Below are 14,017 nucleotides of genomic sequence, written 5' to 3' on the forward strand. Positions count from 1 at the left end.
AAATTATACAGGAAATGTTTTTGTTCGGTTTCTTTGCTTGTCCTGAGTGAGAAAAAGGTCTCCTTCCCTGTTGTATTTCCGGGTCTTTTTCTTTTTGGTTCGGGACAATTAGGTGTTGGAATCTTTGCTGAATCTTGTGCATCAAGTACATATATTTCTCACGTATGCATTTGGCAGGCTGTGGCAGCATGTAACTCAGGCTATTCTTGATCGGGATCAGAACCTCGCAACCCATGAAAAGTCATTGCTTGAGGAGGCCCAGCGTCAGTCAGCACGTCATCGGAAAGAAACCGGCACAATTTGGTTACCCAGACTTTTTCACCAGGACATCAGCGGTTCCTGGCACTATCGTTATTCGGAGTGAGTGTTTCTTGTGCAACTGAGAGACTTTTTAGTTTATTGATGTATACTTTCTCCATTGTGGCAACACTTTATTTTTTTGCATCCCTTTACTGTTTGTAATTTCTTCAGCACCAGGCCTTGGGACGCACTCAATGATGTGCTGCAGTTCGAGAAGTACGGTGTGATTCGGGCAAAGATGAAGCACGGGCCATGCATTGCACCTGTTCTGGGCCTCGGTGGAGCATCAGTCGGATCCAAGAACTATCATTCAGATGAATTGGACTTGCTGAAGCATAAAGGGAATATTCATCGGCGCAAGTGTTCTACTCCAGACCCTCAGCATCAGGACTCATCTGATAATGATGGTAGGAGTGAAAAGAGCATGAGGTAGAAGGGCAGTGGAGTTGAAGGAGTAGGAGGCCTTGGGATGTAGATGTAGAAAAAAACATTGAACATTGAGAAACAAAATTTCAGAGGTGAAGATAGAACGGTAAGTTAGTTGAGGAGTCGGTAGTGAGGTTAAAGGATGTTGGGATGTGTAAAAGAGAAAAGGGGGCAAAATATTTGTACATGGCAGATGGGGTGGGTGTAGTAAGTTTCAGAATTGTTACGTTAATTTTTGCACACATTATATATATATTACGTCGTTATAAATTTTGCATACGTCTTCCCGCCCCTTTTCCTCCATCTTGCCGATGCGATTTCACCTTTCCATCACCACTCTGTTCGTGACGGTATTTACCATACTCCATGATATTTTTACTCCACCCTGCTTTCACCTAACAACAACAACAACAACAACAACAGGCATTTTAAGGCCATTTTCCCTGCAAGAGCGGGGGTTAGCCTTGCGGTCCCCATGACAATCTTCTCCGTTTTGCCATATTTTCTGCATCTCCCCTTGTTTAACCCCCTTGCCCGCATTTCTTATTCGACCATCTTTAGCCAAGTCTTTCTCAGTCTGCCCCGTCCTCTACTTCCTTCCACATTCATTTCCATCACTCTTCTCAACCAGTCACTTTCATCCTTCCTCAACACATGACCAAACCATCTCAAACTGTTTCTCTTCACAGCATCCATCACAGGCTCTATTCCCATCATCTTTCGCAATTCATCATTTGGCTTCCTCTCTCTCAACGATACTCCGCACATCCACCGAACCATTCGCATTTCCACCCTTTCCAGCCTTCATTGCTGCTCTACGTTCATTACCCATGTCTCGCTCCCATAAATCATAACACTTCTCACACATGCAGCATACACCTTTCCCTTCAGCTTCAACGACACTCCCCTCCTCGTCAGCACGCCACTCATTTCCCGAAACTTCTTCCATGCACATCTCACTCTAGCAACCGTTGCCGAGTCTGATCCACCTTCTCCATTCAGCATGTCTCCGAGGTAGCAAAATGTTTTCACACCTTCCAGCTTCACGCCGTCTCCAAGATCCAACTCAACATTTCCTCCATCTGCAGCTCCCTCTGTGCACACCTTACACTTGAATGTAGCTGCCCCACTGGTTAATGACACTCTCAAACCACTACATTTTTGATGAACCCACTCGGGGCACATTGTACATTGAATTGAGTTCACTCCGACACCCTTCCTGCACATAGCACATGGCCACTTCCCAGTTCTTTCCACCTCAACTATCACCTTTGTTTTTCCGATATTCACCTTCAGACCTTTCGTCTCCATACGTTCCTTCCACTTGTTCATCTTCTCCTTCAGTCCATACTTTCTGCAATCAACACCAGATCATCTGCATACAACAACTCCCACGGTAAACCCTCCTTTATGTTCCGAGCCAGTACCTCCATCACAGCTACAAATAGTAGTGGACTTCGTACCGACCCCTGATACACTCCCACCTTCACCTCAAACTCACCACTGTTCCCGTCCTTCGTCCTTACAGCTGTGCGCGCTCTTTTGTACATTGCCATCACTGCTCTGATCAACCATTCCTCCACTCCTAACTTCCTCAATGCCCATGTCACTACTTCACGTGGAACACTATCGAATGCTTTCTCCAGATCAACAAACCCAAGAAACAACTTCTTCCTCTTCTCCATGTACTTCTCCTGCAACTGCCTCACAATAAAAACTGCGTCTGTCGTTCCTCTTCCTGGCATAAATCCAAACTGCATTTCGTCAATCTTCACTTTCTTCCTTATCCTCCTCTCCAACACCCTTTCCAATACCTTCATTCCATGCTCCAATAACTTTATCGCTCGATACGAGCCACAGTCCAGAGGGTCATCTTTCCCCTTGGAAAGAGGGACGAGGGTACTCAGTTCCCAATCCACTGGAATGCGGCCTTCTTTCACCACCAGATGTCAGATCTCTGTCATTCTCTTCACACCCCAATTTCCGGCTGCCTTCAACATATCTCCTACAACTCCCGTCGACCCTCCCGCTTTTCTACTCTTCATTGCTTTTATCGACTCCTCAACTTCCTTCTCGGTTATCTTCTCTGCCGGTCCTAAAACTGGGTTACTCTCTATGTTGCCATCCCATTCTCTGCATTCAACAGTATTTCCATATATCTCTTCCATCTTCCTTTAATTCCATCTGGGTCCACATCGATTTGTCCCACTTCATCCTTCAAGCAACTCACCCCCATCACATCACACCTCTCTTTCGCTATCTGCTTTGCAATCCTGAATACCGCTCTCTGACCCTCCTCCGAATCCAAGCGTTCTCCGAACATTTTCCTACATGCCTCCTGCGCCTTTGCTACCTCTTTCTTTGCAGCCTTCTTGGCTGCCTTATAACTTTCATGCTCTTCCTTTTCTGCCCCCGTACCCTTCGCCTTCTGCCACTCCTTGAACCTCTTCGTCTTCTCGTCAATCTTCTTTCCAACTTCATCATCCCACCACCATGTTGCCGAGTGCCTCGGTGGTCCTTTTGTCCATCCACATACCTCACCAACGGCTCCCAACAGACTATCTTTCATTGATATCCAACCACTTTCAAGCTCAACCACATCATCCTCTACCATACTCAGCCTCTCTTTTAATGCCTCCCTCACTGTCACCTCTTTCAACCCCCACACCTTCATTCTCGGTTGGTACTTCACCAGCCGAGCTCTCCTCGCACCTTTCAACCTTTTGTCGCAGACAACCAAGTGGTGCTGTGAAACAGCCTCCTCCCCCGGGATCACCTTTGTGTCCCGGAGGTGCGCCCTATCTCGCCTACGCACCATCAGGTAGTCAACGGTTGTCATCGACCCACCTGACGTGTATGTAACAAGCTTATTATCCTCTTTCTGGAACTGAGTATTACAAATGAACAAATCAGCTCCATCAGCAAACTCCAAAATCCTTTCACCTTCTCCATTTCTCACGCCATATCCGTAACTCCCATGAACTCCCTCAAAACCGTCCAGACTCCTTCCCACATGTCCATTTAGGTCTCCTACCACAACAACTTCCTCATCTTTCACGTTTTCCATCAGCTTCTCTATCGCACACCAAAACTTGTCCTTCTCTTCATCGCTCCGACCAACCTGTGGAGCATATCCCGAGATGACGTTCACCAAGAGCTTTCCAATCATCATTTTCACCATCATCAACCTATCACTCACTCTCGTCACACTCACCACACTGTCTACAAACTCCTCAGAAAACAGGACACCAACACCATTCACGCCCTCCGGGCACCCTTGCCACACAAACTTGTATTTCTGTCCCTGCCTACCCTTCACCATTCTCCCACCACTTCCCTTCCATCTCGTCTCCTGCACACAACATATGTCCACTCTTCTTCTGACCAATACTTCCACCACTTCTCTTGATCTCCCTGTCATTGTCCCTACATTCCATGTCCCAAACGTCAGAAACCGATCTCCACGTCGGTCATCAGACTTTTCGTCGTCATAAATGGAGTGATTTCCACCCTTGCTTCGATCGGGTTCCCCACCTTGAGTTTTGACGAGAGGGAGTGGGGTCCCCACGGGGTACTTCTGGCTGTACCCTGCCCATATGTAGTTGTAATTTTCATGGTTCTCTTTTTGAGGCAATGTTTTTATGGCCGGATGCCCTTCCTGACACCAACCCTTTTAGTCGCCTCTTACGACACGCAGGGATACGGTGTACCTATTCTAAACCGGGGTACACACCGGGAAAAAACCGGGGTACACACCTGCTTTCACCTAAATAAAAAGAAAAAGGAGTTCCTCCTAACCTCATTTCAGTGAATACACAGACAGTGTTCATGGTTTTGTTTTTAAATGTTTAAACTTTCTTCTCCCATGTTGCACACTCTCTTCTTTTACAACTCGCTCTTCTTCTTCCTTTTAATAAGGCTGTCGTCAAATCGCTCTTTCAATCATTCCAATTAAATAAATTCAATCTCTTACAGTTCTTCCTTTCTCCAATCTCAAAATTCACCTTTATTCCACCCATCCTCCAACGTTTTCAAACGTATCTCTGACTTGAAAATCTCAAGAACCAAAATTTGTTTTGGATGCTCAAATTTCATTAATCTTTCAAAACTTTGAAAACTCCCTCCTCACCCCTCCCCTTCAAAACTCCCCTCACCCCTCCCCTTCAAAACTCCCCTCACCCCTCCCCTTCAAAACTCCCCTCACCCCTCCCCTTCAAAACCACCACCTCACTTCTCCTGTTCAAATCTCTGCCCTCACTCCTCCCTTTCAAATCTCCCCCCTCCCCCCTCACTTTCAAATCTCCCCTCTCACCCCTCCTCTTCAAAGTTGCCTCTTAACTCATCCACAAAGCTGCCCTCTCCCCCTTCCTCTCTCTTCCAACTCATTCCTCCACCTCCTCCAAGCCTCTACTTCCCACTTCCCCCCTCTTCATATTACTTCTCACTCTGCCTCACCCCATCACCACCTAGAAATTTGTCCTCCTTTTCCTCATCCTGCCCTATCTCCTAGCTCTTCTGCAATCTCCGACACACTGTGAACTGCTCTCCCTATCTCCTCTCCTCCCTCATCTTACCCTACTCCTCCCCTACCCTCGATTGTACCTGATGCCCCCCCCTCCTTTCCCCTTAACGGTATGGACCTCAAACATCCAGGGCCTTCGCTCAAACCTGACTAATCTCTCCATACAGGTTGCTTCTCACAAACAAGACTTGATCTGCTCGACAGAAACTTTCCCCCTTCAAGACGTCCCTGACTCCTTAGTATGTCTCCCTGGTTACTTCGGTATGGTAGACCCGAGCCTCTTCCTGGTGGCAGAGTTACACTGTACATAAAATATCTATTTCTTACTCTCTCTGTACTGCTCTTACACCTCCCAAACCCCAGGAATACCTCTGGCTATGGCTTCCCCTCCGTTCCCACCTTTGTTCATATGTGTTGTACCGTCCACCAAACAGTGATTACTCCATCTACATCTCGCTGTTCGGCAACATGGACCAACTTCTATCCACTCATCCCAACTCTCTCTTCCTCATATGTGGCAACTTCAATTGTCATCATGCCAGCTGGCTAGGCATGGGTACCTCTAGTACCAGCCATGGCACCTCAGCAAAGGACTTGTGTGACTCATTGGGACTAACACAATTAACACAATCTGTCGATTTCCCAACCCGGGTCTGAGTCAACAGTACATCATTTCTTCTAGATTTGGTTTTGATTAACATCCCTGGAAATGTCTGCTGTTCTTCTGCTCCAATCGGTTCATCGAGACGATCATCTAGAGATCATGGCGAGGTCACGTCTTTTCAAAGCTGTTCCATGCGCTCACGCTTTCGAAGCTAAGTGATCTTTCACATTTGTGTTTTTGTCGTATCTTTATCTTTCTTTCGGTGCATGTACCTATTGGGGTGACTTTAATAGGTTTCTCGGTGTTGGTTTTTCATACCTGTGTACAGAATCGTCGGTTTTTTCGTATCGTGCATCCTGAGGCCTAGTGTAGTACTTGTAGGCTACCGTGTCCTCAGACCTTGGCTTGAGGCTTTTGTTTTTTGTCTCAGCGGTTCTTCGATCGCGCTGCAACTACTTTCGGTCTCTGTTTTTCACGGTCTTTTCACCCATACTCCCTTGTTTTAAAATCTCAAAAAAAAACCAAAAAATTTTTTTCCTTGCCTGTTCTTATCCGCTTGTGCGTTCTTATTTGTTCTTTTGCTCTTTCGTTCTTCGTTATTTGTTCTTTCGTTCTTCGACCACGTTGTTCGAGATCACGTGATCAAGTTGTTAATACATGTTTCATCTGTCCCCTGAAGAACTTTATTATTATGTCATATTCGATAACACTTTTTTCAACTTCTTCTATAAAAGGATGCTTTCGACTTGCTCACCAATTCTATTCATTCAAAAAAAAAATTCCATCTCTTACAGTGCATCTTTCATTCATTCCCTAAACTCTCCAGAACTCCACCCATCCTTCAGCGTCCTCAAACGTATTTTTGACTCGAATGTCTCAAGAAACTCATTTTGCAATAAATGTTCGTTTCCCATAAATCGTACACTTTTCAAAATCCAATCACACCCCTCCCCTCCAAATCTTCCCCATCACCCATCTCTGTCAAATCTTCCCCCTTGCCCCTCCCCCCCAAATCTTCCCAAACACCCATCCCTTCAAATCTCCCCCCCTGCCCCTTCCCTCCTAAACTCCCCCCACACCCCTCCCCTCCGAGACTCCCTCACTCCTCCCCTCCTAGACTCCCCTCTCACTCCTCCTCAAAGCGTCCTCCCCGCTTCTTCCCCCTTCCAACTTTCACCTTCATCTTCCTCAACCTTCTGCCTCACTCTTCCCCCTCCTCAAATAACACCTCACTGCGCCTCACCCAAACACCATCAAACCTTTTGTCCGCCCCATTCTTCCCTTTCTCCAAGCTATTCTGTAATCTCTGACACACCTGCAACAGCTCTCCCTACCTCTTCCTCCTCTTCCACATCCTGCCCTACCGCTCCCCCCCCCCCCCCCCCCTGTTCTGTATCCGATGCTCCCCCTTCCTCTTCCTTAACAGTATGGACCTCAAACATCCGGGGCCTTCGCTCAAACTTAACTGATCTCTCCATACAGGTTGCTTCTGACAAACCAGACGTGATCTGCTTAACAGAAACCTTCCTCCTTCATGATGTCTCTGATTCCTTGGTATCTCTCCCAGGTTACTCCCTCCTCCGGTATGATAGACCTGAGCCTCGTCCTGGAGGTGGGGTTGCTATCTTTATAAAAAACTCTCTTCCTCACTCGCCCTGCACTGCCCTCTCTCCACCTCACCCCCAGGAATACCTTTGGCTACGGCTTCCCCTTCGCTCCCACCTTTTGTTCATATGCGTGTTGTACCGTCCACCAAACAGTGATGACTCCATCTACATCTCGCTGTCTGATAATATGGACCAACTTCTATCTACCCATCCCAACTCTCTCTTCCTCATATGTGGCGATTTCAACTGTCACCATGCCAGTTGGCTGGGGGTGGGTACCTTTCTCACCAGCCATGGCTCTTCAGCAAAGGACTTCTGTGACTCACTGGGACTGACACAATCTGTCAATTTCCCAACCCGGATCTCAGTCAACGGAGAATCTTCTCTTCTGGACTTGGTTATGACTAACTTCCCTGAAAATGTCTGCTGCTCTTCTTCTGCTCCAATCGGCTCTTCTGATCATGTGCTTGTTAAAGTGGACATCTCTCTGACCATTTTCAGAGAGCCTCCTCAGCGTCGACGAGTCTGGCATTTCACTCAGGCCAACTGGCACGGTCTTCAAGCAGCCATCAATCATCTGGACTGGTCTCCCATCTCTACTGCTACTAACATCAACTCTTCCTGGGAATTCTTCCAAAGTAAATTGCTCTCTCTCATGCACAGATTTATCCCTTCTCGTCTTCAGTTGTCATACCCTTCCTCCCGTCCATGGTACACGGAATCTTGTGGTGAGGCTATTGCCCAGAAACAACTTGCTTTCGTCTCCTGGAAAGCAAATCCAACGGAAGGAAATCTCATTTCCTTTCACAAAGCCCGAAACAAGTGTGTGTCCACCCTCAGGAGAGCCAGGAAACAATATATCTCCATCCTCAGGACCGAACTCTCTTATCTGTCTCCCTCTTCCAAATCCTGGTGGCGTCTGGTAAAATCTGTTTCTGGTGTTTGTTCCCCCTCCATCCCCTCCCTCACCTTAAATGGCCACACGGCTGACTCCGCACGTGAAAAAGCTGAATGCCTCAACTCTGTGTTTGCCTCTAAATCTTGTGTCCCAAACCCATCCCTCTCGGTACCCACCGTACCCAGTCATACCCAGCTGCTCCTGGACTCTGTGTCCTTTCCTCCTGACAAGGTGGAAAAGTTTCTGTCAACCCTCGACTCTGATTCTGCAACTGGACCTGACGGCATCAGCCCACGGGTCCTAAAATCATGTTCTTCCGCTCTTTCACTCCCTCTTTCTGTTCTCTTCACCCTCTCTTTTGCTCAAGGTCATCTTCCATCTGCTTGGAAATCTGCCAACATCACCGCTTTGCACAAAAAAGGTGCAAAAACAGATCCCAGCAACTACAGACCAATCAGCCTTCTCCCAATTATCAGCAAAGTCATGGAATCCATCATTGCTTCAGATATGAAATCTTTCCTCTTCTCCAATGACTTGATCTCTGATCATCAATTTGGTTTCAGACCTGGACACTCCACTCTGGACATGCTGCTTCTGCTTTCTCAACAATGGATGGAGGTCCTCAATGCCAAACAGGAAATTAGAGCAGTCTCCCTTGACATATCACGTGCCTTCGATACGGTCTGGCACCCCGCTCTGCTCACCAAACTCTCCTCTTTTGGTATCCATGGAAATCTCCACGCATGGCTGGCGGACTTCCTCTCTAGTCGTAGTCAACGTGTGGCCCTGAATGGGTTTCTCTCATCTCCTCTTCCTGTTCAGGCTGGAGTTCCCCAAGGCAGTGTTCTGGGCCCTGTGCTTTTTCTGGTCTTCATCAATGATCTCTCTGACTCTCTTGAAAATCCTCTCTATCTCTTTGCTGACGACTCTACTCTCTGTCGCTCCATTCTTCATCCCTCAGATCGGCAGTCTGCAGCCTCCTCACTCTCTGCAGACCTTGACAAAATCACAGACTGGGCAAACAAGTGGAACATGTCTTTCAATCCTGACAAATCTCACACTCTTACGATGTCTCTCCGAAAAGACCGACTGGAGAACCCTCCCATCCACTTTCTGAATAATCCTCTCCAAGAAGTTCTGTCACTGTTGGGTCTTTTGCTTTGGGTCACTCAAGCTTTTGGGTCTCACTATCTGCCATGATCTTTCCTGGAAAAACCACATTTCAAATCTGACCTCCAAAGCCAGTCGCCGACTGGGCATCCTCCGTCGTGCGAAGTCCTTCCTTGGCACACCTGAGCTCCTCACCACATACAAGGCTTTCATCCGCAGCTCAATGGAATACTGCTCTCCCCTCTGGGCTGGTGCTCCTGCCTCACACCTAGCTCGCCTTCGCGCTGTTGAAACCAAAGCATTCAGAATCATTGGAATCTCCCGTGATGAAGCTAACTCCAAGGGCCTCTCACTCACTCACCGCAGGCAGGTTGGTGGTCTTTCCGTCTTCTACCGACTCCTCTCTGGCCTTGCCCCCCCAGCTCTCTCTGGGCTCTGTCCCGCAAATATTCCTACAGGTCGCACAAGATCTGCCTGCAACCCTCTTTTGGTTAAACTGCCAAAATCAAGACTCTCTGCTCACCTTCACTCCTTCATTCCTCTTTTCTCCCGCCTCTGGAACAAACTCCCTCACTCTCTTCAATCCCACTCCACCCTCCAAGTCTTTAAAACAGCTGTTCACCACCATCTCTTATCTTCCCCCATCCAAAACCTTGATCTTTTCAACCCCCGCTAATTTCACCCCAATTCCACTTTTTGAAATACCAACTTCTGTCCTGGAAGTCCTTGGTGTCCTTGTGCTTTATACTTCTCCCTCCCCCCCCCCCACCCCCTTCCCATGCCTCCTCCCCCCGGGCCCTCTCCCTTCCACACATCTCCCTGCTCTCGGATGTTGTGTTTGTGTGCTTCCCCTTTTCTCCCCATCTTGTCTTCCGCTCCCTCTTTTTGTGTTTTTTGTTTGTCTGGTCGATTTGTTTGTGAAGTAAATGTTAGCTCTTTCACGAGCCTCGATTCAGTATACAAAAAAAAAAAAAAAAATCTGATCATTTCCTTGTTAAAGTGGACATCTCTCTGGCCATTCTCAGAGAGCCTCCTAAGTGTTGACGAGTCTGGGATTTCACTCAGGCCGACTGGCATGGTCTTCAAGCAGCCATCAATCATCTGGACTGGTGTCACATCTCTACTGCCTTTGGAAGAATTCCCAGGAAGAGTTTATGTCAAAGTAAACTGCTCTGGACTGGTCTCCCATCTGTCCCGCCTCTGACATCAACTCATCCTGGGAATTCTTCCAAAGTCTCTTCCAAAGTCTTCCAAAGTCCCCAAAGGGACCTCTCTCTCATGCACAGATTCATCCCATCTCGTCTTCAGTTGCCATACCCTTCCTCCCGTCCATGGTACACTGAATCTTGTAGTGAGGCAGTTGCCCTGAAACAAGTTGCCTTTGCCTCTTGGAAAGCTAATCCAACTGAAGGCAATCTCAGTTCCTTCCAACAAGCTCGGAACAAGTGTGTGTCTACCCTCAGGAGAGCCAGAAAGCACTATCTCTCCACACTCAAGAATGAACTCTCAAACCTGTCTCCTTCCTCCAAATCCTGGTGGTGTTTGGTCAAATCTGTTTCTGGTGTTTGTTCCCCCTCCATCCCCTCCCTTACCTCAAATGGCTACACAGCTGACACCTCACGTGACAAAGCCGAATGCATCAACTCTGTGTTTGCCTCAAAATCTTGTGTCCCAAACCCATCTCTCTCTGTTCCCACCTTACGCAGTCGAACCCAACTTCTCCTGGACTCTGTGTCCTTCTCTCCTTACAAGGTGGAGAAGTGTCTGTCAAACCTCGACTGATTCTGCAACTGGACCAGACGGCATCAGCCCATGGGTCCTAAAATCATGCTCTGCCGCTCTTTCACACCCTCTCTCCATTCTCTTCACCCTCTCTTTTGCTCCAGGTCAACTGCCATCTGCTAGGAAATCAGTAAACATTACCGCCTTACACAAAAAAGTGCAAAAACAGATCTATGCAACTACAGACCAATCAGCCTGCTCCCAATCATCAGCAAGGTCATGGAATCCATCATCGCTTCTGATATTAAATCCTTCCTCTTCTCCAATGGCTTGATCTTTGATCATCATTTTGGATTCAGACCAGGTCATTTTACTCTGGACATGCTGCTTCTGCTGTCTCAATAATGGATGGAGGTCCTCATTGCCAAACAGGACAACAGAGCCGTCTCCCTTGACATATCTCGTGCCTTCGATACAGTCTGGCACCCCGCTATGCTCACCAAACTCTCCTCTTATGATATCCATGGAAATACCCATGCATGGCTTGCAGACTTCCTCTCTGGCTGCAGTCAACGTGTGGCTTTGAATGGAATTCTCTAATCTCCCCTTCGTGTGCAGGCTGGAGTTCCTCAGGGCAGTGTTCTGGGCCTTGTGCTTTTTTGAATCTCAATAATGATCTCTCCGACTCTCTGGAAAATCCTCTCTATCTCTTTGCTGATGACTCCACCCTTTGTCGCTCCATATCTCAACCCTCAGATCGGTAGGCAGCAGCGTCTTCACTCTCTGCTGACCTGGATAAAATCACAAACTGGTCAAACAAGTGGAACATGTCTTTCAATCCTGACAAATCTCACACTCTCACCTCGTCTCTCCGAAAAAAAACTCTGCCTGGAAAATCCTCCCATCTACTTTCTCAACAATCCTCTCGAAGAAGTTCTATCTATGTTCTCACTATGGTCTCACTATGTGCCATGATCTTTCCTGGGAAAACCACATTTCCAAGCTGGCCTCCAAAGCCAGTCACCGACTGGGCATCATCCGTTGTGCGAAGTCTTTCCTTGACACTACTGAGCTCCTCACCACATACAAAGCTTTCATCCGCAGGTTGATGGAGTACTGCTCTCTGCTCTGGGGTGGTGCTCCTTCCTCACACCTAGCTCGGTTTCACGCTGTAGAAACCAAGGCGTTCAGAATCATTGATATCTCCCGTGATGAAGCTGATTCTGAGGGCATTTCACTCGCTCACCCAGGCAGGTTGGTGGACTTTGTCTTCTACTGACTCCTCTCTGGCCTTGCACCCCCTGCTCTGTCCCCCAAATATTCCTGCAGGACATATAAGATCTGCCAGCAACACTCTTCTGCTGAAACTGCCAACATCAAGACTCTCTGTGAACCTTCATTTTTCATTCATCTTTTTTCCTGCCTCTGAAACACACTCCCACACTCTCGTCAATCCCACTTCTCCCTCCAGATCTTCAAAACAGCTGTTCACCACCATCTCACATCTCCCTACATCCAAAACCTTGATCGTTTTTACCCCCATTAATCCTCCCCAAATCCACCTCCTTCAAATTCCGTTTTCTTTCTTGAAAGTCCTTGGAGTGTCCATCTTGTTTATCCCATGTACCCTGCCTGAGCACTCCCTACTGTTGTTGTGTTTGTGTGCTTCCCTTTCTTTCCCCTCTTGTCTCCCGCTCCTTTTATCATATGTTCTACGTGCAAGCTCTTACACGAGCCTCGACTTGGTATACAAAAAAAACATGACCCTCTTTAGTTTGCTAATCTATCCTTCATCACAATGTAGAAAACGCTCATTGTTGAGATTTTATTTTATTTTTCGCAAGAGTTATCGATTGTATTCTTGTAACAATAACCTTACTTCACTTTTGATGGACTTTTTCCAGATGTTTATTTGTTATTACACCCCTTGTCAAATTCTGAGTAGAAACGTTCCAGGAAAAAACCCCCGCTGCGACCTTTTAATGGCCGCAATTATTCCGACCTTGTGCGTTTGGCCGGGGACCGTTTTTGGCCCAAGTCATTCACGAACCGTCTCTCCGGGCCTAAGGTTTGACTGACTATGGCTGGAAATTCCCCAGGGTACTGGTGATGCCTCTGCTCTTCTCAAAAGACAGTGAGATCTTTAACATCCCCCGGCAAACACTTTCAGAGGGTACCCTTGTAAGGTACCCATCTTAATTTTTATCCAAGGGATGGCACACTTTGTGATGCAATGTCCTGCCTGCAAAGCAGCAATCTGACAGTCTATAGTCAGGCTGAGAATGGAAGCCAAATTGGAGAGCTCAAAGGTAATTAAGTACCTTACTGCTCCATTGTTGGATCTAAGTGTTCCATGGAAAATACTGTTGCAAAAACCAGGAGTTTTGGCATTGTATGATTTATTGATGCATTGAGGCCTTCCTTGTATGGTTTAAGATTTGTGCGAATTGATTTATGTTTAGAATATTAGTGAGTTCTGTTAACAATGTTGTGATATTTAGAAATATTGTTAATCATGAAATGCAATTGAAACATATTTGCAGCAAAATAGCATGTGCATATTCAGCATGTGACTGGCCTGCTGAGGTTATAGTGACGAAGAGTAACGTGGTTGTTCAGTGAGTGGTAGACAGCTACACATTTAGACAACGGAGCCACCGCTCAACCTTTCCGCATGGCCATGGGGAGACACTGTCTTGTTGGAAAATCACCCAGCACAGCATATGTGGGTCATGCTGATTGGTCATTAGTGAGGTGAAGTTATGATTGGTGTCATCCCTTGAGATGGAGGATTGAACATGCAGAGCCAAATAATTCAGTCAGCTTGG

The 14,017-nt window shown here is 47.1% G+C and overlaps 1 protein-coding gene across 11 annotated transcripts in view; it reads left to right on the forward strand.

Moving 5' to 3' along the window:
• The window catches only part of LOC137412121 (oxysterol-binding protein-related protein 8), a 199,543-nt gene that overhangs the window by 173,907 nt on the left and 11,619 nt on the right, over positions 1-14,017 (forward strand). For all 11 annotated transcript variants that reach the window (XR_013621788.1, XM_078769775.1, XM_078769773.1 and 8 more), the window contains 2 exons: positions 178-360; positions 472-707. Coding sequence is in view for 10 of the 11 variants with exons in the window: in XM_078769775.1 (XP_078625901.1) it covers positions 178-360; positions 472-707 (419 nt within the window). In the remaining variant the exon portion in view is untranslated. The remainder of the gene's footprint in view (positions 1-177; positions 361-471; positions 708-14,017) is intronic.

Source organism: Myxine glutinosa, chromosome 1 (genome assembly GCF_964187855.1).
Source record: "Myxine glutinosa chromosome 1, kmMyxGlut1.1, whole genome shotgun sequence".
NCBI lineage: Eukaryota > Metazoa > Chordata > Myxini > Myxiniformes > Myxinidae > Myxine > Myxine glutinosa.